The sequence below is a fragment of the Carassius carassius genome, chromosome 50 (genome assembly GCF_963082965.1).
Source record: "Carassius carassius chromosome 50, fCarCar2.1, whole genome shotgun sequence".
Lineage (NCBI taxonomy): Eukaryota > Metazoa > Chordata > Actinopteri > Cypriniformes > Cyprinidae > Carassius > Carassius carassius.
In genome coordinates, this window is record NC_081804.1 from 8,298,540 (window position 1) to 8,322,605 (window position 24,066).

General features: G+C 35.5%; 2 protein-coding genes and 1 long non-coding RNA gene across 4 annotated transcripts in view; all 3 read left to right on the forward strand.

Moving 5' to 3' along the window:
• Positions 1-13,859, forward strand: part of LOC132133794 (transcriptional enhancer factor TEF-1-like) — a 36,226-nt gene extending 22,367 nt beyond the window's left edge. For both annotated transcript variants that reach the window (XM_059546765.1, XM_059546766.1), the window contains exons 3-12: positions 3,988-4,052; positions 4,474-4,536; positions 6,503-6,637; positions 6,763-6,803; positions 6,923-6,978; positions 7,977-8,101; positions 9,378-9,551; positions 10,665-10,805; positions 11,549-11,701; positions 11,825-13,859. In XM_059546765.1, the coding sequence (XP_059402748.1) occupies positions 3,988-4,052; positions 4,474-4,536; positions 6,503-6,637; positions 6,763-6,803; positions 6,923-6,978; positions 7,977-8,101; positions 9,378-9,551; positions 10,665-10,805; positions 11,549-11,701; positions 11,825-11,938 (1,067 nt within the window). In that variant the 3' untranslated portion in view covers positions 11,939-13,859. The remainder of the gene's footprint in view (positions 1-3,987; positions 4,053-4,473; positions 4,537-6,502; positions 6,638-6,762; positions 6,804-6,922; positions 6,979-7,976; positions 8,102-9,377; positions 9,552-10,664; positions 10,806-11,548; positions 11,702-11,824) is intronic.
• A 2,680-nt stretch (positions 13,860-16,539) lies between these two features.
• On the forward strand, positions 16,540-18,821 carry LOC132133793 (ras association domain-containing protein 10-like). The gene has a single exon (XM_059546764.1). The coding sequence runs from the start codon at positions 16,844-16,846 to the stop codon at positions 18,170-18,172; it is 1,329 nt and encodes a 442-aa protein (XP_059402747.1). The 5' UTR covers positions 16,540-16,843; the 3' UTR covers positions 18,173-18,821.
• Positions 18,822-18,850: 29 nt separating this feature from the next.
• Positions 18,851-20,316, forward strand: LOC132133795 (uncharacterized). The gene is made up of 2 exons (XR_009429227.1): positions 18,851-20,124; positions 20,163-20,316. It is a non-coding gene; the product is annotated as an uncharacterized LOC132133795 (long non-coding RNA).
• The last annotated feature ends 3,750 nt before the right edge of the window (positions 20,317-24,066 follow it).

The window sequence follows — 24,066 nt, forward strand, 5'->3', positions numbered from 1 at the left end:
GCATAACATCAAACCTTTTTAATGTCACTATAGAGGAATGCAGTCAGTTGCAGGGTTTTTTTTTACTGCTAATTTCAATGCATCAGTTGAACCACATCTTGTACTGTTCTTTGTCAGAGATTCAGCTTCTGTGTTTGCTTTTTACATTTTTTGTCATAACTCACTTTTAATGATTATGTGTCGTTGAGTGAGTCATCAACAAAAAACACATTTCTAAGAGAACATGGCTGAGTCATCAGAAGATTCATGATGTCCTGTAATTGGTGGATTGTCAACCATTTATATTATAATATGTTATTTATTTTATATAATCCATAATAATTCATAATATTATGATATACATATGAATACATAGTATGTTTTGAATAGGTTTATACCATTGTTTGACTGGCAACCGCATGCTATATTATTATAAAAAACAAACAAGCTGAATACACTCTTCATGAAAAACTTGTATTGCTTTTCTGTAGCATTAAGCCTCAAATGTCAACTATACATCAGTTTGGTTTCTTTCTTCTTAAAAAAAAAAAAGTACAAATATGCATGGTATTATAAATATAAAAAAAAAAATGGGAAAAAACCTTAAGATAACATAGAAAGAAAAAAAACACGCACACTTTAAGCATGTAGAATAATGTTAGTGGACTTATTTTTTGTAACTGCACCTTTGAACGATAACGTAATTGTGACATCACAATCTCTTGGAAATACGATTTGAAATTAAATTCATTGTGCAGTCCTATATATATATATATATATATATATATATATATATATATATATATATATATATTAGGGGTGTAACGATACGCGTATTCGTATTGAACCGTTCGGTACGAGGCGGTACGCATTATGGACCGAACGGTTCGTTGGACTAATTAATTATGTTTATGTTAGGCTACTCAGTCAGGCGTTCGCTCACTCAGTAATACACGCAGAAGGCTCGTTGCAAAATGGCCAATGCGTTTAACAGACCAGAAATAGAAGATCCTCCAATAACCAACAGGTCTGGTGCTTGGGTGCACTTTGGATTCCCTGTAAGCTATAATGGTGATGGCAAGAGAGTGGTGGATAAAAAAACAACGATATGTCGCATCTAGGGTACACCAGCGGGAATACAAAAAAAACAAAAACAAAAAAACAGCGGGAATACTTGAAACATGTCAACTCATTTACGCCGACATCACCTTAGCGTGTCAGTATCTGGGAAAAGACGGAAAAAAGGAGAAACATACACGCATGAAAACTATCCCCGCAGCATTTAGACAGACCTGACCTGTTGGTTATTGGACCTGTTGGTTATTGGAGGATCTTCTATTTCTGGTCTGTTAAACGCATTAGCCATTTTGCAACGAGCCTTCAGCGCGTACTGAGTGAGCGAGCGCCTTACTCTGTAGTGGAAAACGTAGGTTTTAAGAACATGCTTAATGTAATTGAGCCCCGTTACAATATTCCTTTACGAGCCCATTTCAGACAGACCGTAATTCCTGCTTTGTTCCAAAAAACATAAGCCCTATAGAGAACCAATTGAGTAAAAACACACTCAATATAAAGAGTTATAGAGTTCCATATAAAAAGTTACATCTTTGTATTTGTTCATAACTAATATAACATTTTCATTTTTTTTTATAAGGAGCTGTTTTTGTTTTATACAGTATTCTGCTAAGAAAACACCATAGAAGATGGGTAAAGAATAGCTCCATCATTGTTCAATGTAAAAAAAAAAAAAAAAACATACTTTGTTAGTTTTAATAAATAAAACATTTTTTAAAAATCAAGGAAATTTATCTGCCAATTTTATCATTTTGCTGTATCTAAAACGTACCGAACCGTGACACCAGTGTATTGTATCGAACCGAACCGTGAATTTTGTGAACCGTTACACCCCTAATATATATATATATATATATATATATATATATATATATATATATATAGGACTACATGACTAATAGTAATATAAGTAATATAAAAAACAAAATGTGAATATATACTTAAATGTTATAATTTATAAATTAATTATAATTTAAATATTATATAATTACATATAATTAATATAATATATAATAAAACATTACTATATATATATATATATATATATATACATACCAAATTTCAAATATATTTCAAATATATGCAATTCATGTAATATTGATGTATTAATAATATATGTAATATGTATTACTATTATTACATTAATATAATATTGTTATTAATACATTTCGTAATACTATGATAATATTACTATAATGTGTATTTAATATATGATTAAACATTTATATAAAAATTACATACAAATTTAAATGAATAGTGTATTGTTGTGTATTATTCATAAGATGCAGTAAATTATTTTTTTGACTATAAAATGTTCATTTATACCGAACATGATGACTAAATCTGAAAAGTACATAAATGTGTAAAAACATCTTTGGCATTCAGATCTGTGCACAATACTCAGAACCTTCTTGAATTAACTTGCAAATAGAGTACACTTAATTTTTGTTAATATAAAATAATTAATGTTAACAATAGTTTGTTAAAATAACACACACACTTTTATATATGCTTTCAGACAGTATTTTATGAATTCATACAATCACTGTACTGTTTGTAAAGGAGTGTTGAGTAATTCAGTAATTCTGAGATGATAGTGTTGTTTATCTTATCTCTTGATGAGAGTGAGCTAGTCTCTTTGATTCTGCTTTGATTTGTCTACCAAACTCCACAGGGGGGAATTTCAAAACTCAGCACTCATCGACAGGCTCTCTCACTCTCTCTTTCTCTGTCCCTGTAAGTTCCCTTTCTCTCTGGAGGTTGTTTTGCAGGTTTGCCAAGTCCAGCTGAGCATGTTTTCAAGTGACTGAAAAGAACGAATTATGCAGCAGTAAGCATGCTTACAGCTGGCCGTTTGGAGTGTCTTTGATCTGAGACCAGAGTGTGCATGAATACCCGCATTGTGAGCGTACAGAGCGCGCGTGTGTGTGTATGTGTGTATGCGAGTGTTTGTGTTTGGAAGAATAAGGAGGCCCAGGTCTGGGTTGGAGGAGATTACACTGCAGGCACACTGGGTAAAGGCTAGCTAGAGTAAATACCCTGACGCTGCTTGTTGTCTGGTGGTCAGATATTGTCCTTAAAGGACTAGTTCACACAAAAATGAAATCATCTGCTTACCTTCATGATAAGTTCATTATAAGCTCAGTAGTTCATATTCACATAATACTTTTCATAGCTCCATCTTTCAACTCTTCTTAAATTCAGTGTATACACTAGTTCAATTATCTCTTCATGTGTTCTGTGTATTTAAAGGGACAATAAGTAACTTTTTAGGTATTTTATTATCTAAAATCAATATTTGTATTCATAAATATGCCCTCAATGGTGTACAAATACCTATGCCAATGTTTAAACTAATCCTCGTAAATGAAGAATTTATTATCTTTATATACATGGGACGGGTAGGTCGACGGAGGCTTCCATGTAGTTCCGCCATCTTGCAAAACTATAATAGCAGAGAGGGACAAAAAGTACTAAGCCAACGCGTTTCCACAACGCGTTTTCGGTCAGAGCCAGAAACGCAGGTGCAGAGCAGTAAGAGGCGCTTGAAACTGCACCGGCAAGTTTAAAAGTCTGGATTGCATTCTTATTATGGACCATACATATGCCGAGCCACAGGAGAAGAAAACATCGTCGCCAAAACAAAGTGCTATTAGAAGACATCCTGTCAAAGCTTTTTGGTACATATCGCCTGCCTTAGATGCAACGCGCATTTGAAAAAGCGAGGCGCTGGAGAGCAAAATTAGTTTGCATGCAAAATTTCACCACTAGATGGGAGTAATTCCTACTTACAGTCCCTTTAAGATATATTTATAGTCGTCACTACTGGTGGATTGGTGTAACCTTCAATACTTAAGTTGGAAGTCACTGAAATGATTTGTTTAAAAAATTGAACAAAGGTTATATAATGCATTTCTTTATTTTCTCTTACAGGTCGTAATGAATTAATAGCCAGATACATCAAACTCAGGACGGGAAAGACACGGACGAGAAAGCAGGTTAGTGGAGCTGCTTCAAACTCTAAGCATGAAATAAATAATAGAGGCTATTTCCAATAAATTCACATTGTGACGAGCCAGACTTTGTTTATGGCTCTATCCAAACGTTGTCTCGCTGGCTTACTGCCTTCCTTAGTTACCAAAGCGTTCTTGACTGACTGGACACCTGTTGCTTTGTGTTCTTAATTAAGTGCAAATCTTTACAATTTTAGCGTAAAGTAAGTTTGACTTGAAAACTGAATTTTTAACTATTTAAATAGCCAATCACTTTCTTTCTTTCTTGTTCCTGAACAAGTGAAGTGAAAGGCTGTGTTGGATGTTCTGTTTGTAATTAAAGTGCATGTTTTGTGGCTATTGGCAGGGGGCCTTTCATCTCCATGGTTACAAAATGCTCCTTTTGTGTGTGTGTGTGTGTGACCAGGTCTCCAGTCATATCCAGGTTCTTGCCCGGAGGAAATCCAGAGAATTTCACTCCAAGCTGAAGGTACATGCCAGTCTTGTGTTTGAAACAGTCTGTGGGTGTATGTGTGTAGTTTCTCAGGCCATATTTGTACTGAACAGTGTGTGTGTGTGTGTGTGTGTGTGTGTGTGTGTACACGAGGGCCTGTTGTTTGGTTGTCTGTAACCTAGATTTCCTACTTGTGACTGCTTAGTATGCAGGCAACTGGCTAACTTCTTTTCTTCAGCATGTTTGTCTGTTTCCTTCCTGTTTCGTTTGTTTTAGAAACTCATGGAAATATTTAATGTGATACACGGGTTGACTTGAGTAAAGTTGTTCAAGGACAGTCACACAACTTAAAATGCAGTGTGAAAGTCAAAAGCAGACCTTATTCAGTATGTGAGTATCTATCCATGTGCAACATTTCCAGACTCTTATGCTCAAAGGGGGTACATAAAACAGTAAAAAATACAGTAGAACAGTTATATTGTGAAATATTGTTATAATTTGAAATACTTCCTTTCTATTTAAATACATTTTAAAATGAATTGTATTCCTGTGATGCAAAGCTGAATTTTCAGCATCTTTACTCCACTCCTCAGTGTCACATGATCCTTCAGGAATCATTCTGATAACCTGATTTGGTGATCATGAAATATTTCTTAGTATTATCAATGTTGTGTAAGCCATGAAAAATTTTCTTTGGGATTCTTCTATTCTAGAAAGTCCAAAAGAACATCATTTATTTGAAATGGAAAGCTTTTGTAACATTATAAAGACTTAAATGTCTCTACTGTCACTTTTAAACTATTTAAAATGCTTTTGTTAATAAAAGTATTACTTTTTTTTATCTTTCTGACATTACACACACACACACACACACACACACACACACACACACACACATATATATATATATATATATATATATATTTTTTTTTTTTTTTTTTTGTTTTTTAAACCAATATATGTTGTATTAAAATAACAATAATTCAAAATTATCCTTGTACTATACAACATAATGCATAGTGATGTGTTGATGCTGATGTTGACCTGAGGATGTCAAAGGATCATGCTTTTGAGCAGCTGTGGCATCTCGTGGTTAAACAGTGAACTGACAAAACCCAGATTCTTTTTTTTCTTTTACTGTGGTGCTTTTGCCAAGGGAGAAAGAGGGGGAATATGATTGGTTACTCATTTTATTTGGCAGTTTGGTTCTTCTTTAAGTATATGCGCTCCAGCATGCTAGACCACAATGCAACACATTTATCAGACAGTCATGTGCTGTAGCTGACTGCTTGCAGTTATACAGCACTTCTTACAAAAACAGAGCTAACGTTCTTCAGACAAGGCATATTTATATACATAAGTTTATCAACAAACATGAAAGTAAATGAGATATTAATCACCACACAACTAATAACTAACAGTGATGATGATAAAAGCAAACAACAGCATCGTGCATAAAATCAAATCTAACCACATGCTTTCTGTGCTGTGCATTCTCTAGTTACGCCAACATTTGAGGGATATTGGTGGCCTAAAATGTTTGTAGATTGGAAGTAACTCACATGTCGTACTATCTGACTCGTAGCTCTGTGCTGAATTGTACTTACATTTGTACTTATTGTACTTGAGTTCATCATGTACAGTTTATCTCTGCTATATTCAGTACTCAGTGCTTACATCAAACTATTTAAGTGCTGTATAGAAAGTAAATGTTAAGGTGAAGTTCTTTAGTTAATTCACTTTTAATATTTTGAGATTCAAAGGTCAATGGCAAAACTATTTTCCCATTCATGTTGTATAGTGGAGCATGGCAGAGCAGTTTAAATGGGCATTATTTATTTTTCACGGCATCACGTCTTAAGGAGACAAATTCATTTAAAGAAATGACGAGAACCTTTGCCCTCGAGCCAGGGTTTGATTTTATTTCATCTAACAAAATAAATGAGGTTTTATAGCAGTAACAGTGCAGGGGCTAAATCTTTTGTGATGTGTGTCGTTGAAGGACCAGACCGTGAAGAATGATGCAATCAACAGGATGGCGGCCATGTCTTCAGCGCAGATCGTCTCAGCCACGGCCATCCACAGCCGGCTGGGGCTCGCGGGACTCCCTCGCCCCTCCTTACCTGGGGCGACAGGGGTAAGAGATGCCCCAGACCACTTTAAAAGCATTAGTGTCCATTTAAAGGACAAGCAGAAGAATATACCCATGCATTGGTATTGTTTTACACTATAACACTGCGATACATTTTACTTTTCTTCTAGATTTGGCAATTGTCAACAGGGCAGCCTGGTTCCTCACAAGAGTAAGTGTATATAACTTAGATTAACTTAAATATACATGGTTGCATTTGTACATAATAAAATGTGTGCAAACCAATTCTTCATTAAAAATGACACCTTGTGATAATCACCTGTTCCTCAGTGTGAAGCTGTTCGCACAGCAGAATTACCCCACACAGACGACCACAGCCATCGCAGGTGTGTATATTCATGTCTAACAGATGCCTTTCAACTTAATGCATGTGCAAGTTTGCATATACCTACTTAGATTTTGCATATTTTTAAAAGTATAATTCTGGCTCTTAGGTTCGCTTGCATTGGATCAAAACAGCTACTTTTTGTTTATTAATGCATTTATTAATTTATCAATAGTTTATTAATATATTAATAATTTATAAAATAATTGTTTATAATATACATAAATTTAAGTTATGCTTTCATATTAATAAAAGAAGTGCATTACTTGGTGGGGAAAAAAATATTGAATTAATATCTATATTATTCATTTATAATTTTGTTTATATAATATAAATCAATAAAAATTATATTAATGCTATCTATATATCTATCTATATATATATGTATGTGACGTGCATTAATGATTTTTTTTTTCTGTATTATATAAATAAATGCTGTTATACTCTTATATTTATTAACATTGTAATATATTATTATTATATTAACATTAAACATATTATGAGTGAAGTGACATTCAGCCAAGTATGGTGACCCATACTCGGAATTTGTGCTCTGCATTTAACCCATCCAAAGTGCACACACACAGAGCAGTGAACACACACACACACTGTGAGCACACACCCAGAGCACTGGGCAGCCATTTATGCTGCGGCACCCGGGGAGCAGTTGGGGGTTCGATGCCTTGCTCAAGGGCACCTAAGTCGTGGTATTGAAGGTGGAGAGAGAACTGTACATGCACTCCCGCCACCCACAATTCCTGCCGACCCGGGACTCGAACCCACAACCTTTCGATTGGGAGTCCAACTCTCTAACCATTAGGCCACGACTTCCCCCCTTATAAATAAATGTATATTATCATGTATCATTCAGTGTAAGAAGTACATTATGTGGTGTAAGAATTACAGTATATTTATTCTGTTTAAATTACTCTTAATGGCTCTCATCTTCTTGTTTTAATACATGGCTCATGTTTTGAAATGCTATGTTTGTGTGTGTAGCTTACGAGTCCCCCTCACCCCTGGCAGCCGCAGGGCCGGCGTGGCACGGGCGCTCCATCGGCACATCTAAACTACGGCTGGTGGAGTTCTCCTCCTTCCTGGAGCATCAGCGGGACCCAGATTCTGTAAGTCAGCGCACGTACCCAGAACCACTGCAGAGACAGCGACAGAAGGGCAGCCTTGACCTGCTTCAGCAGCTACTCTAAAATACAGCTGCTTCACAGATTCAGTGCTGAAGAGCTGCATGTTTTACACACAACAAGCTCATTTCAGCAGCTCTGCAATTTTGATTACCTCATAAACATTATAAAATAATATGTAACATTTATTTTCAAATATTATATTTATGAAAATAAATATACTATTTTGTATTTAAATGTATGCATTTAGCAGACACTTTTATCCAAAGCGACTTGCACTCAGGCTTTTTTGTCAGTATGTGTGTTCCCTGGGAATTAAACCCATGACCTTTTGCGCTGCTAATGCAATCCTCGTTTATTAAATTGATTGACAAAGGACATTTATTAAATTGATATATAAATAATATTACAGTAAATAATAAAAAACATTTATAGACTCGAGCACATGCAGGTTGCCAGATTGATGACACAAACAGGAACGAGTGCACATGAAAATTAATGAAATTAAATGCGCTGTGTTTTCTGCCAACTTTCAGCCGAGGGTGCTGAAATAAAATTGGGTAAACTGGCAGTGGGCGGGTTTCACAAACCAAAACAGAGACTGACATTCCGTGACGAAACGCACATTTTCAAAGGAGAGTAACTGACTATAGATTTGATTTCAGATAAACAAGTATGTTAACTTAGCATGTTTCTTAAATATCTGCAAACATATTATGGTATTTTTATGCTTTAGTAGAGTCAAAAACATACATACAGCATCTTTAAGTGTCTTCAAATCATCAGAGTGATGCTAAATGTCCTATTTAAGCACTGATCTGACAGTCAAGAAAATGAAGACAAAACAGCATGTGTAGATTAAAAGTGAGACCCGGGAAGAACTTCTCGTGACCTACAGGTTACTATCCATACTTTGCTGTCCGTGTTAAAGCAGACCTGTGCAATCGATCAGGTTGGCAGCATCTCTATGAAATGCTTGTCCCTCTGGACTGGCGTGACAGCGGCTATTAATCTTGCATTTGTAGCCATACACAGAACGAGTTGCGTTCTCAATACAGTCGTCCAGGTACACACACCAAACTTTCAGCTTTGGGAAAGAGGTTCTGAACGTACCTGCAATCTGAAACGCTTCATTTCTCACACAAACAACATTTGGGCAACAAACCTCTTAAGCAGCTATTGTTTTGCAAAAAAGCATGTTAGTTCATTTTCTATAGCCAGTAGTAATGTTGGCTTGATTAAATTCCATCTCTTTCTGCAGTACAACAAGCATCTGTTTGTGCACATCAGCCAGACGAATCATTCGTACAGCGATGCGCTCCTGGAGTCAGTGGACATACGTCAAATCTACGACAAATTTCCTGAGAAGAAGGGTGGGCTGAAGGAGCTGTTTGGAAAAGGACCTCAGAATGCCTTCTTCCTGGTCAAATTCTGGGTGAGTCTTCATCATTTGAGCAGCTGAGTCATGGGATAGCTGACCCGTGGTGCTCACGCAAACAATACAAATTGTTAGAATTTATCATTTTTTTTATATATTTATTTTGAAATTAACTGATGATGGCTGATCTGGGTAAAATCTGTGCATAAAATACATTTAAAAAATAAACTTCTATCACTTTAAATCGGCCAACGTCGAAGCAGCAGCCATATACCAGCATTATGTCGTCAAGTCACCTTTATTTATATAGCGCTTTTAACAATACATATTGTGTCAAAGCAACTGTACAGCATTAATTAGGAAAATAATGAATCAATAATGCAAAATGACAACAGTAAACACTCGTTTTTCAGTTAAAGGTAGTTCATCATTGAATTATGTAGGTTGCACTGTTCAAATTTTTAGCACCAGCTGTTGAAAAACCGAAAGTCTGTTGAGCACTAGTCACCTGCATCAGTTTGAATTGAGGCAGCTTAACTGGTTCAACGCGTTCCTGTTTGCTCAAAGAGCTGTGTTAAAGCCAGCAGTGGCGCATTTAATCCAGGGTGGTCTGAATGTGAAACAGCGCACGCTGTCCTTTAATACTGCTGATGCTGGATTTGATAGGGAGCCTTTATTTGAACACCTGCCGCTCTGAGCGACAGGTGCAAGCGCATGAGCGGACCAGACCACCACATCCCGTTCAGACTTATAGAAAGCACATTCAAACACCGCACTCTGGAGGTTAACACTTATTATACGTTCACATCAGATACTAGCTTTGGATGGTGGTCTGTGCTGGCCAATCGAATGATGCACTCTGTTTTGAAATAAACTTGTAAAAAAGTTTAATTAAATGCAACTGTAAAAAAAATTTAATTAAATTAAATCAAAAAGACGCCAGTGATTCCAGGTGCCTGTGGCCTTGATGGATATCACAGGAGGCTCTCTTCACAGCTTAAAGTAACCAAAGAATTTACTGTTGACATAAAGCACCTTTTATTTATTCACATCTGACAGATTTGCTCAACTGTAAACCCTAGGGTGGAATTCAACACATTTTCTTTTGTAAATGTTTTCTCTCCATCTGTTTATTGATTGTCACTGAGCTTTTATCTGATGTGTCCACAGGCCGACCTCAACTGTAACATCCTGGAGGATTCTGGCGCATTCTACGGCGTGACCAGTCAGTACGAGAGCTCAGAGAACATGACCATTACCTGCTCAACAAAGGTCTGTTCCTTCGGGAAACAAGTGGTTGAAAAAGTTGAGGTGAGGAGATCAAATAAAGCTTCTGTATAAAAGTTGTTCATAGACATCAAAATGTCGTCATATTGAAAATAAAGTAAATTTACTATATCTACATTTTGTTTTACACTATATTACTATTTATTTGTTTAATTTCTGTATAATTTTATTAACATTTACTTTTCCATTAACTTAACTTCATGTAATAATTTATTTGTGATATTGTAATATTTAAAATCATCACAATGTAACATTTAAAATACAATATACGATTTAATTTTATATGTAATATATTGTAATGTAAAATTTAAAATCATATATACAGTACAAAAAACAATATTTGTGAAATAAATATTTTAAATAATTTAAAATACTTTATTTTTTAAACTTCATTTTTCTAGTATCTTTTTATCTTTAATAGTGTAATGGATTCAATGGTTAATATGTATTTTTATATACAACTCTATGTATTTTTAAAGTTCAATTAATATATTAAGCATTATATGTTTTATTTAATATAATATAAATGTAATTTTATATTTTAAAAAATTTGAATTTACCACACAATATTAATATTATTATAATGTAAATGTGTATATGTACACATATATTTGTACACATGCATTATAATATATAATTTTGTATTTTTATTTGTGTAATATATTGTAATTGTATTAAATGTTAAATATGCATGCTATTATACAAAGTAAACAGTATTAATATAACATTTTTAATTTAAATAATTAACTTTTTGTCTCTTCTGGTAGACGGAGTATGCGCGGTTTGAGAACGGACGTTTTGTGTACAAGATCAACCGGTCTCCCATGTGTGAATACATGATCAACTTCATCCATAAGCTCAAGCACCTGCCTGAGAAGTACATGATGAACAGCGTACTAGAAAACTTTACCATCCTACTGGTAGGTCCCACAATTCCCATCTCATTTGGAAATGCACATGTGTAAATATGAATGTCTTCAGCCTCAAATGTGCTCTTGTGCTGCTGATTACTAAAAGCATCGATTCCTGCACCGTTCCCGCAGGTGGTGACGAACAGAGAAACTCAAGAGACCCTACTGTGCATAGCCTGTGTGTTCGAGGTGTCCAACAGTGAGCACGGCGCTCAGCATCACATCTACAGACTGGTCAAAGACTGAATCTCCTCGACTCACACGAGTACAACTAAGAGCAGACAGCCAGCGACTCGCTGCCCACAGAGAGTGGAAAAACCTCAACAGGGGAGACTTTAAATTCACTGAGGCTTTTAGGCTGCACAGCTGAAGACCGGACTAAGAAAAGCCTTTGAATGACTCACGACCTCATGTTAAGTGGATGTGCCTCTTTCAGTCCCACCCAGAAGGCTTTTGTCATGTTTTGGGTGAGGTCTGCAATGAATAATTACATTATAATTCGTTTATCACTTGTGTATTGGCGTTTATTTTTCTTAAACCTGTTGTATGGGTGAAATGGTACGGTTTTGTTACTTTGTTCAGATGTCTGTTTAACTTGGTTGATGTTTTAAACCAACATTGTGTTTTTGAAAGAACATTGCTTATATAAAATCGTATTGTCATAGTACATGGAAGCTTTTTTCTGTTGTTCAACCTTTTATTCTCACACTACATTTCTTCGCCCCTGGTATTTTTTGACCTTTAGTGGATTTAATGTTAATGAAAGAGCATAAAAAGGTACTGTATTATTTATGTGGAACTACCTGCCTTACTCTGCACATGGGCTGTTCCAGTGTGACCTACAGTTATATATACGAAAACACTAAGAAACCGATCATTTTCTTAATAGAAACTTTAAAAACAACAACAAAATTCAACTTTTAAGTTGTTTATTTATGAATTTTCTTTGCATTTAAAGCTTCTGTGATGTAATTTTCTGTTTAAAATCAAATCCCAGATACAGACTGTGAGTAAAGCCGTTCGTCGCTTAATTTTCGCGAAAACGATTACGATTCTCTCTTGCGCCATAAAAATTCCCTCATTTGTATTGAACGACCCGCCTCGACCAATGGTGTGAGTTGGGGGTGGGGTTTCCTGTTCCATCAATGACGTGTTCAGAAAGCTGTTCTGAAAACAAATATTTGTTTTTGAAATTCCATTAGATGGCGCTACTGGCGCAAAAATTACATTTTTCTTCTCATTAACATATCATATAAGAACAGGCTACACAAGAAAAGGAATTTATATAGCAAAATCACCAAAGCATATCGTGCCTTAGTGTTTATCATCGCAGACTTCGTCTGTGAGTAAAAGCAGGCTGTATAACCTCACTTAAAGTATGTATTTGGTCCCACATTTTTGTCAAGCCAGTCTAAGCAAAGTTATGTGTCATCTTTCTCTCTTACACCAAATAAACGCATTCTATAACTTCTATTCATGCCAAGTGAAAGGTATTGAAAGTGCCTTTTGTGTTATTCCAGCTCAGAAATTTTTTTGACACCAAAAAAAAAATTGAGTCAGATTTGGATTCTATCACCATAATGCCTTTGACATTTAAAAAAAAATATATTAAAATTAAATCTGATAGAAAAATGTTATGTTTGAAGGATAAATTAATTTTAGTAGGAATCAAATGACAGATCAGGAATTTCTTATCTGTAATAAGAAGCAGTTCGTTATGGTGTCATGTATATAGCGGAAAGTATTTCATGTACAAAGGCATCAAGTGAAGTGACTTTAATTACAAAGACAAACAGACTAATGAGTGACAGTTCACGTGCTTAAAGAGCCGTCATTACTCTGGGTAAAATTAATCCTCAATCTGAATCAAACTGTTGATCTCAGTCTTATTTAATTCAGTCTTGTTTTGTTTTTGTTTTTTTTGTCAGCCATGTTTTACATGATTTGCAGAGTATCTGTTAGTAAAATGAGCATTAAAATAGAACACTAATGTATGACGCAGTTGTTGTTTGTTTTTTCAGAATCTTTTATCTGGAGAGCACTGAAACGTTCAGTCTGGTAGCCTTTTTTTAAATAGGTGCACTCATGTCAAAATAATTGTTTTTTCCGTTGTGTATATTTTCCTTGAGGGGATGAAAAAATAAACTTTTAGTGTTTGCACTGCAAACTGTTTTGCTTTGCTTTTCTATATTCTCTCCTGCACTAAATTATCAGTAGCATGCTTGTTGTTTTTGAGAAACAAATATATCACCACCAGTATGAATGACATTGGCTTGTTTTGATGGAGTCTGGGGGATAAAAAAAAAAAAACATAAGTAAGGCTTTCTACAATCACTAGGTGGCAGTACATTGTAAATAATGACACGCTACACGTCCCTGTTTTCTTCAACGTGCTACCTTTTCCACGAATACTTTATTCCTTTTTACAAAATAAAGTTCAATACATATTAAATAAATATTATTATACTTACATAAAATGTTACAATTATTATTTATAATAATTATACATTTAATGATGAAAATAATTATAAAATTATGAATATAATCACATTATTATTATTATTACTATCTATATATTATCATATACTGTCATATTTCACTGAACATTGAAATATGCTAAAGAACACAAATATTGACAATGATTTGGTCGATAACTCATAAATGGCCAATAATATATTAGTTAAAAGTAAACTGTAAAATAAATAAATAAATAAATGATTTACGTAGAATGCTGCAAGTGAATTAAGACATCACATTGTAATTAACACGGTTTAATTTTTTCATTCATTTTCAATTTGCTCGTGATTAAATTTAACAGTAATATTTAATTATTGTGATTATAAATATTAACGTGTATCACGTGTGTACACACACACACACACACACACACAGATTATTATAATATATATATAATAATAATAATTATTATTATTATCAGTAGTACTATATGTTGACAGCTCTATATTAGCACATAATATAGATTATATCTCAATATAATCCTGACGGTTTATTTCACCAGGACAGTTGTCTTTTGCCCTCACTCATCCGGAGATATTACATCTTAAATCTGCACTTACCGATGGGAAATCTGAACATCCAGTTATGCACAGCTGGTTACGCTATAGTCACTGACCTTTTTCAGACTTACAATAATAAACCTCCCTCTAGTGAACTACTTTACAGGCTTAACATTATACAGGCCTACAGTGAATATCATATTTGATCAAATGTACGTCATGAATAGATGTAGGCTACTAGCAATTTACACAACTAGTAAGACCAATAAAATTAACAAAGATAACAGGTTTTATATTGTTTTATATATATTTGCTGAACTGTGTTTCTAGGACAACGGTATTTTTTTTTATATTATGTAATTTTCTCCTTGGGACAAGTTGTCATTTGTTTTAAATGTTACATATTTATGCATGCTAATTACAAGGTTCCCAAACGTTTTTGTCAGCCAAACCTTTTTGACCTGAATATTTACTTTAAAAAACCTCATGAAATTTTAAGTTAATATTTCACAACACATTCAGTGTTCAGGGGCGCCCCCATGTATAAACTCTGATTGTTTGCTGATTAATTCAATCGCAATGACTCACTTATTAACAGTGATTTGCTGCCACCTATTGGCGGTTTTAATTTCACATTTAATGGAACGTTTTCATTTTTTAAATAATTTCAAACATCAGTTTTCAATGTTTTATCTTTAAAATATCAAAACATTATTTATTAATTTGTAACTGCAGGTTAAAGTATTCCATGTTCCACGGAGCTGCATTAAACAGTGTGTAAAAACATCTAAATGGCACTTCAGATGCAGCTTCTGTTTTATCTGCATTGCAAAGATCAATTTTGTTGATACTGATTGCATTTGCTTGGTAACAGCCCAAATGCAAGTATTTGACCTAAAATATGGTGCACACTTTTAGAAACAATGGTGTAAAGGTAAAAAAAAAAAAATCAGGTGTCAGCACAATTAAAAATAAGATATCAGCACAATAACACTCAGCAAAATAGTGTAATTATCGTTATCGATAAAATCCTAGAACTCACAGAGATATAACTTTTTGTCTATATTGCAAACCCTTAATTTTTTTCTTTATTTTAATGTGCCACCCCCAAAATTTACTGTGGCCTCATTTGGCCACCCCTGTTAACATTTTACGGGGGCGCCACTGTCAGTGTTCACAGTTCTCCGTTGGTTAATTACATGCAGGTAAACTAAGAAAATATGTAACCGTTTGCAAGCTTTTTATTTTGTTTTCTTATCATTTATTTTAATTTGATATTTTGATATAATTATTAGCTTTTCATTCTCTGATGCTGCTTGATTCGTGTGTGTAAACTAATAAAATGTCAAGGGTTATATTTATTTATTTTTATTTGTAAATTTTGTAATGTAATTATTAACTTGTTCTCTGAATTTTATTAATTATACATGCAGGTAAACTAATACAATTTCAACTTTTATAGCCTATAGAATCTTGTATTTTTCATTTATTTTTTAAATGAATATTTTATTTTTTACATTTTTATGAAGTTATTATTTGTACTTTTTATTGTACTTGTACTTTTTGTGAACTCGCAATGCCCAGGGGTTGATGAAATTCAGCCAATGCACTATTTTTGTGTTAGTTTTAAAAATTAGTTTGTGATTCATGGCTGTTTTGTGTGTTTACATTGTGCTGAAACACATGTGGGCAGTTTAATGGCAGGTTCCATTGCGACAACTTTACCATATTCAGTTCTGTAACAACAAGCCCCGTTGCTGGTCAACGTTTGTTCTGTGAAATTTATTTTTCCCCTGCGCAATAATGTCGGAAATGTTCAGATGCATTTTTGCTTTAAAAAACTCATGGCGTAAATGGAATGAAAAAGTGACAACTATCCCGTATTTTCACAGCATGTGTTTATGCTCATCTGAGTGCATTATTATCTGTTAAGAGTAAGGTTGGAGTTTAACGTCATGTGATGTTGGGACTCGATGGGGTGGTGCCTGGGTGCTCAGAACCACGCTGCTGTAGTTCAGAGACAAACACAACTGGTTGACGAGCGCGCGGGGCGAATCTCTCTAGTTTTACCGCGTGTAACAATTTCTGAATGTCAGAGTGGAAAGTAAAACTGGTTCCGGGGACTTCGATGTAAATGATCATGGAACAAGAGGAGAGCAAAATCTCGGTGTGGGTATGCCGGGAAGAGAAACTGGTGTCCGGGCTGTCCAGACGCACCACCTGCGCGGACGTAGTGAAAGTGCTGCTGGAGGACCAGAACTTCCAGAAAGGCGCGATGCTCACCGGTACTCCGCAGTCGTACTGTATCGTGGAGAAATGGAGAGGTTTTGAGCGCATTCTGCCGAATAAAACCAAAATCCTGCGGCTGTGGAGCGCCTGGGGAGACGAGCAGGAGAACGTGCGCTTCGTCCTGGTCAGGAGCGACGCGTCGCTGCCCAACAGCGGGCCGAGGAGCGCCGAGGCGCGGGTCGTGCTCAGCAAAGAGAGCCCTTGCCCTACCAGAGCCACCATGCAGATTTCTCAGGAAAAACAGCGGAGGATTGTGCGGAAAGCTTTTAGAAAGTTGGACAAAATGAATAGGAAGAAAGAGGAGGCTTCGAGAGACAAATCATCGGCGGAGAAAATGGAAACGCTCGTACATCTCATAGTTTCGCAGGATCATACAATCCGACAGCAGATACAGCGAATAAAAGAGCTGGATAATGAAATCGAAAGGTGTGAATCAAAAGTTCACTTTGACAGAATGAAAATACACGGCGTAAACTACGTGCAAGACACTTATTTGCTCGACCAAGGCTTGGATGCAGATTCCAGCGCGCACCCGGACGCGTCCTTTGCGCAGTTTGAGGAATACGCGGCGCGCTGCGACCAAGTCATTCAACTTCAGGAGGAACTAGTCGAGAGGGAGGCTCTGATGGAGATACTTACAGGTGAAATTCAAGAAGAGCTCAACCACAGGTGGATGAGACGACGACAGGAGCAACTTTCCAACAAAGACGCGGAGAGCACTGGAGAACAAACGGCTTTCAAGGTGACTTCGGTTACCGAGGAGCCGGACCCAGTTGTTCCGGACCTCCTAACAGACAATGGACTCCAATTAGAGGAGGAGAGGATCAAAACACAACTGGATACGAGTTTATACATCGGACTGCGCTTGAACACCGATCTGGAGACGGTGAAGAGCGACTTAGATATGAGTCAGGAGCTTTTGGACGCGAAGGAAAAGGAGTTGAGGGAATTGCTCGAAAAGGTTCACAGCTTAGACGAGTTGGACGTGAAACAGGCGGATGACAGCAAAGACATTGGAGAATCTGAACAACTGCCGTCCATAGACAATGTTTGGGTAGAGCAGGCGAGGGGACTGTCCAAAACATGCACCAATGATGATGATTCGGACACCGGATTGAGTTCAATGCACAGCCAGGACTCGGATAACGCGCCTGTTTGCGAGTCACTTGTGTGACAGACAAGATTTCGCCTCTATTGATTTCTAGAATGTTCTCTCTTCATAAGAGAGGAACGCATGTAAATTATACCAGTCTAGTGTTATGACCACCTCACTCTCTAATTGCCTCACTCATACACATGGAGAATAGCTAAGGTGCAGTTTATCAAATTATAACGGATTAACCAATGCACAGACTGTCCACTGCGTGCTGACTAATGTAATACCAATAGAATTAGAGTTTTGTGGGTAAATATATATTCAAAATATACATTGTTAAATATTGATGACTCATCCTGCACTACATTAAACTCAGATGATCTCTAGAAACAAGTAGGTAAAATATTATAATTCTTGGCTTAAATGTACCTTAAATCTATTGGCTATTTAAAAATAAAAAAGTATGAGGCTTTCAATATGCCTTTTTAAACAGGAAATATTTTAAGAGAGTAAAGAAATGAGTCTAGCTGTAGTTACATCATAAACTTGAACCATAATTTGCTAGTCAGTTGCAGGTGGTATGTAGGGGGTGGGGCATTCTGACTCTATTGAGCATCTGATTGGACAAAAATCTGTGTAGTGCAGGATGAGTTTAACCAGATTTTTTTTTTTACGTTTTGCATACAGAATTCCTCATAGCTAACAAGCATGGACTAAATATCACAAAACTCTAATTTTGATTTAATGGGGTCTTGAGAATTATTTATTGTACAACATTTAGGCATATCTGCATTAAGCAACTATGAGCAAATCACTTCTGTTTTCATCGGAACAATTTGCTATCAACTTTTACTCAAGGAATCAATTTGTATAACCAGAAAACATCATGTACAGTATTTAAGTTGTGGGAATCAAAAAGTGCATGCAACGCACTGTTTTTTGTCTGAGGAGCTGATGCGTGTATGCATGCCCTGTTTGTTCACAGTAAAGAGGAAGACTAAAGTGATTTCACTGAGACTGCTCCAATTAAACTAAATGCACAGTCTTCTAAACATACTTTGCTGTTGACGTTTCTGGTGAAGTTTTTTTTGTTCTTCTTTATACACATATATATATATATTTTGTCACAAGGGACCTTTTAGGATCAAATTATCATTTTGTCATTGATTAAACTCACTCAGTACATATGATTTCTCCATTGCAACTGATAGCAAAATTATCAGGTGGAGCACCCAAATGTGTTTTTGAATGCTGTTGCAGCATTTAATCTCAATTTGTTGGGTAATTTATTAATTATATCATTATATCAGTTAGAACGTCAAAATCAAACTTTACAATTTCTTGCCGATGCAGAACAAACAACTTATAAAACAAAGTCATACTCACTTAAAACATGCCAGAAACTGTAGATTTTACTCCAGCATGAGCTCAGCATCATAACCAACAGAGTTTCTTAAGTTTGGGCAGGGCATCCATCCAACGCAATGCAGCAGAGTCACCGAGTTCAGGGATTCTGTGGTGTATGAAGAGGATTTAAGAGCTGAGCCTTAAATGTGATGTTTTAAAATGGGAAGAAAAGGGAAAGAACCGCCCTCCCACTTCATTCTCAAATACGTTGAGTTAAAGAGATGAATTATGACATTTGGAAAAGCCCTAATATGTCAGCTCCCTCCGAATTTGCAGATACATTTCCTGTTTTATGTTCCATCTCTACAAATTTTAAATCGTCAAAACATCAAATTAAAATGGAATAAAAGTCATCTGTTTATGCTCTAAATTAGAGCCATTTGTTTGCTGATTAATAATTAGCCCTTTAAAATTAGGCAAATCTATCAGAAGTCATATAAAAGGGTCTGGTTTTCATGCTGGCAGCAGTGAGTTCTGTGATTAAAGTCAAAGAAGAGGAGGAGGAGGGGGACAGATGATAAATCGCCATTAATCTGAATAGAATTGAACCATTTCAAATAAACAACAGCTCTGACGGGTTTGGAAGAGATTCAAGAACAGCTGGACGAGCAGAGATGAACAGTGTGCCGATGTGGGACAAACAGCGGCTGTGTTGAATCAGGCGACATGCTGAGAATGACATTCAACAAAACCTTCAGGATTATTCTTGGAATCGCAGGAACTGCTGTACTGTACAAATGTAGATCTAATGTTTGCCATTATTTATTGTCCTGTTTATCTGTATAAAATAAAAGCAGGGGTTTTGTGACGATAAACCAGTGTTTATAATAGGTGCAGAGCCAACACAGACTCATTACACAAGCGTACAGTTAACTGAGCACAGTTTTGTCCAATACATGTCATTCAAAAAGTCCTTTAAGTACTTACGTCTCACAAGGAGACAGCAATTCAAGAAAGTTCATTTCAAAGGTGCACATTCAATAACCGCTGTCATTCATTACAGGAAGTGATGCGTGAATGATTGACATGTGAAAGAAATACCTGAAAGGCAAAAATGTGTGTCAGTTTTGAACTTAGCATCAAAGTCAATAATTGTTGTCTTAGATTTAGATTACCACAGCAAAACAAAAAATGCTGTGAACCTCTCAGGCTAGAATTAAACTGCCATTGTTAGCAGTATGTAGCATTTAACAAAGTAAAACAGGCTATGCAGCTTTTATTGTAAGGAATGATTATTCCATTTTTCTTGTTAAGGAACTTTAGGTTATCAAAGCAACCATTACAAACAAAACTACTCTTTATTTGGTCCATCATTCATACATATACTGTTTACATACATGCATATTACTATATATATATATATATATATATATATATATATATATATATATATATATATATATATATATATATATATATCATAACTTGTACCATATGAAATATAGAAAGGTTTGAGAGAGCACATACGCACCCAACTATATTATATAAAAAAGGGGAAAAAAGGATATTTCATAATGAGAATGAACACTTGGAAGGCCCTCCATGGATGTTTCAAAATACAGAGTGAAAAGCTCTGCTATGACACATCTTCACATGCACACGCAGACAAATTGAGCACGGAAATCTCTCAAAAGACATCATATGTACCCTCATGTGACTTGCAAAAGAAGATTATAAATAATAGTCTCCTCGGACAATACCTCAAGAGAAGATTAAGTTTGAACGGTAGTGAAGTTTAGCTCAATTCAAAACACAAAGCACACAGACGAGATGGTAAAAATTATTTAAAAAAATAATCACAAAGATGAGTTTATTTCCACCTGTTCTGATGTGAATTTATTTTTTTTGTTTGCATTGTATCAGTACTGTATTTCCACTCAGATTATGCTTGGAACAATGTTGCAAACAATACAATTATACTAGAAGAAAATAATATATTAGAAATACAAAAAAATGAGAACAACTAAATAAGGGACAAATTGATTGCAATCTCATGAATCAGAATGCATGAACATTTTCATAAACTGAAATTAATCAAATTTTCGTTGAGTTTTGAATGTGGGAAGAGATGACGGGGGAGGGATTTGTTGTATCAAGAGGACATCCAAAATAAGGTATTTATTTCTCTACATTTAACCGCAGTGATTTACAGTAAAGGAATGTGAGTTTGTAAAAAGGATTACTCATTAACAAAAGGTAAACTCATCTGGCCTGTTGCCTTGATGCCAGTGACAGCCAAAGACAAACCCAGTCAATGAGGAAACTAGTTTTAGCTGAGACACAATGTTCCTCAGAACATGTTTTCTATGGCGTTCTACTTCCCTGCATTTTAAGTGTTTTTCTATGTAAAAATGTGTTATTTATGGGAAGCACATTTCCACCATGCAATAAAAAATAAAACAGATGTGTTATCTGACAATTTAGATTTTTTTAAGCATCAGAATCGTGAAGATGTAAACTCAGATTTGCAAGAAAAACTAAATTGTGAGATGACTGAGAAAAATGAAGCAAAACAGATTTCCGAGATGTAAACTGTGAATTCTGAGAATAAAGTCAGAATTGCAAGATATAAACTGACAATTGTGAAATTTAAACTCAGAATTATGAGATATTAACTCAGAATTGTGAGAAGAATTGAGTTTATATCTCATAATTCAGACTTTTTTCCTCTTAGAATTACAAGAGAAACAGTCCAAATTGTGATATAAAAAGTCACCTTTACCCCTTTTATTTTTTTTTATTCCAGGGTTCCCTTAGTTATTAGCCTATTTTTGATGTTGCAGCGTTTTTGAGTTTAAAAAAAGTCAAACACAGGGAATGAGAAAACACGTTTTTTGCATGTGTGTGTGTTTAAGTTAAACTACTTTTAACTTGAGAGTGTTTATAGTTTTATAAGACTCAAAACAGTGAAAAAATGCAACAGTTAAATACAAAAAAACCAAAAAAAAAACCAATGCTCTCTGTGTGACAGGATGACATTGTGACAAGACTTGCACACTTCCTTTGTTTTCCCAGTGCCCCATGTGTTTGATGCTGAGCTCCATCTGCACTACAGTAACAATCTCAAATCGAAAACACACAGGGCGGAGGAAGACTCGAGGGGCATTGAACAGGTTTTCAGAAGAACAAGTTGGGGCACTTGCTCTGAAAAAAAAACAAAAAAAAAACAACGAACTTGCTTCCACTTTTCCTGTCAACGATCGTAATCTCAAATCAGAGTCACTAATCTTAGCCTGTATGCAACCTGGAGGTAAACAACCACAATGCAAGCATTCTTAATTGAATCAAAAACTAGAGGAAGAACACTCGTCTTTTTATATTTCTTGTCAAATGTCAAAATACTGTATGGTTTGAAGAATTAGCTAATTGCTTGTGCATTCTTCACCTGACCCTAAAGAGAAACAAATAAATGCATGCTGACAGATGATGTAATTATAGTTTTCAAATGATCACTTGCATTACAACTAATTGGGGTTCTAATCACATGAACAAAGAACTTGGATATAGCTAATGACAGGGTATCTGCAGGATTTTTAACAGAGTTCACATTTTAAATTTTTTTTTTTTTTTTACATTGGTCTGTACAAAAACAGCTGATTGGCTGATTGAAAATGCACATTTATTCTCTGCCAAAGAGGTTTTCCCGGTAACAGCTGTCAATTAAGCAGCGCATCATCTGATTTTAAATGTGCAGCGCTCATTTATTCAATTAAATCATAGCCTTACGACGTTTAATCATCACATTAAGCCATATCACAAATCTAGTCTATACGTCCTCAAACTTAAGGCATCATGAAATCATAATTAAGACATGATAAATCCAGTCAGGTGACATTATGAGTAAACTCATAAAATCTGTCTGGAGAAACAAAATTGTTCTTTTTTTCGGGCTGAAGATGCAAGACTGGGTCAAAATTAATGTGTGCAAATGTGCTGGATGCTCATTTTAATACTCATAAATCCCATAATATGAATCTCAGGAAGCAGATGGCTTTTCGCCCTTTCCTGTAAAATGTTAATGCACTTATGAAACGAGGAACAGAAATGAAGTGGGAGTGTGTGTGCAGGTTATTTTGAAAGAGAAGACCAGAATTTCAATCTCTTGTTGCACCTAGTTTCCCTGCTTTTATTCCAAGGAACCCACACAATCATTTAGGGGAAAATAAACTGTTAAGAGTTATTAAAACCACAGGCTTTATTCAACCTGAACAATTAATCTTCTTTTGTTCTTCTATTTTACCTCTATACTTCCATTTCTGTATATATAGTACATTATTTAATCTTTTGATTCCATTTTTTTAATATTAAAAGTGATGTGACATACGGCCAAGTATAGTGACCCATACTAAGAATTCATGCTCTGCATTTAACCCATCCAAAGTGCACACACACAGAGCAGTGAACACACTGTGAACACACACACACACACACTGTGAACACACACACACTCGGAGCAGTGGGCAGCCATTTATGCTACGGCGCCTGGGGAGCAGTTGGGGGTTCGGTGCCTTGCTCAAGGGCACCTAAGTTGTGGTATTGCTGGCCCAAGTTTCAAACCCACAACC

Excerpts from the sequence above, each read along its gene's own strand:
- LOC132133793 (XM_059546764.1), top strand. The coding sequence starts at position 16,844 with ATGATCATGGAACAAGAGGAGAGCAAAATCTCGGTGTGGGTATGCCGG.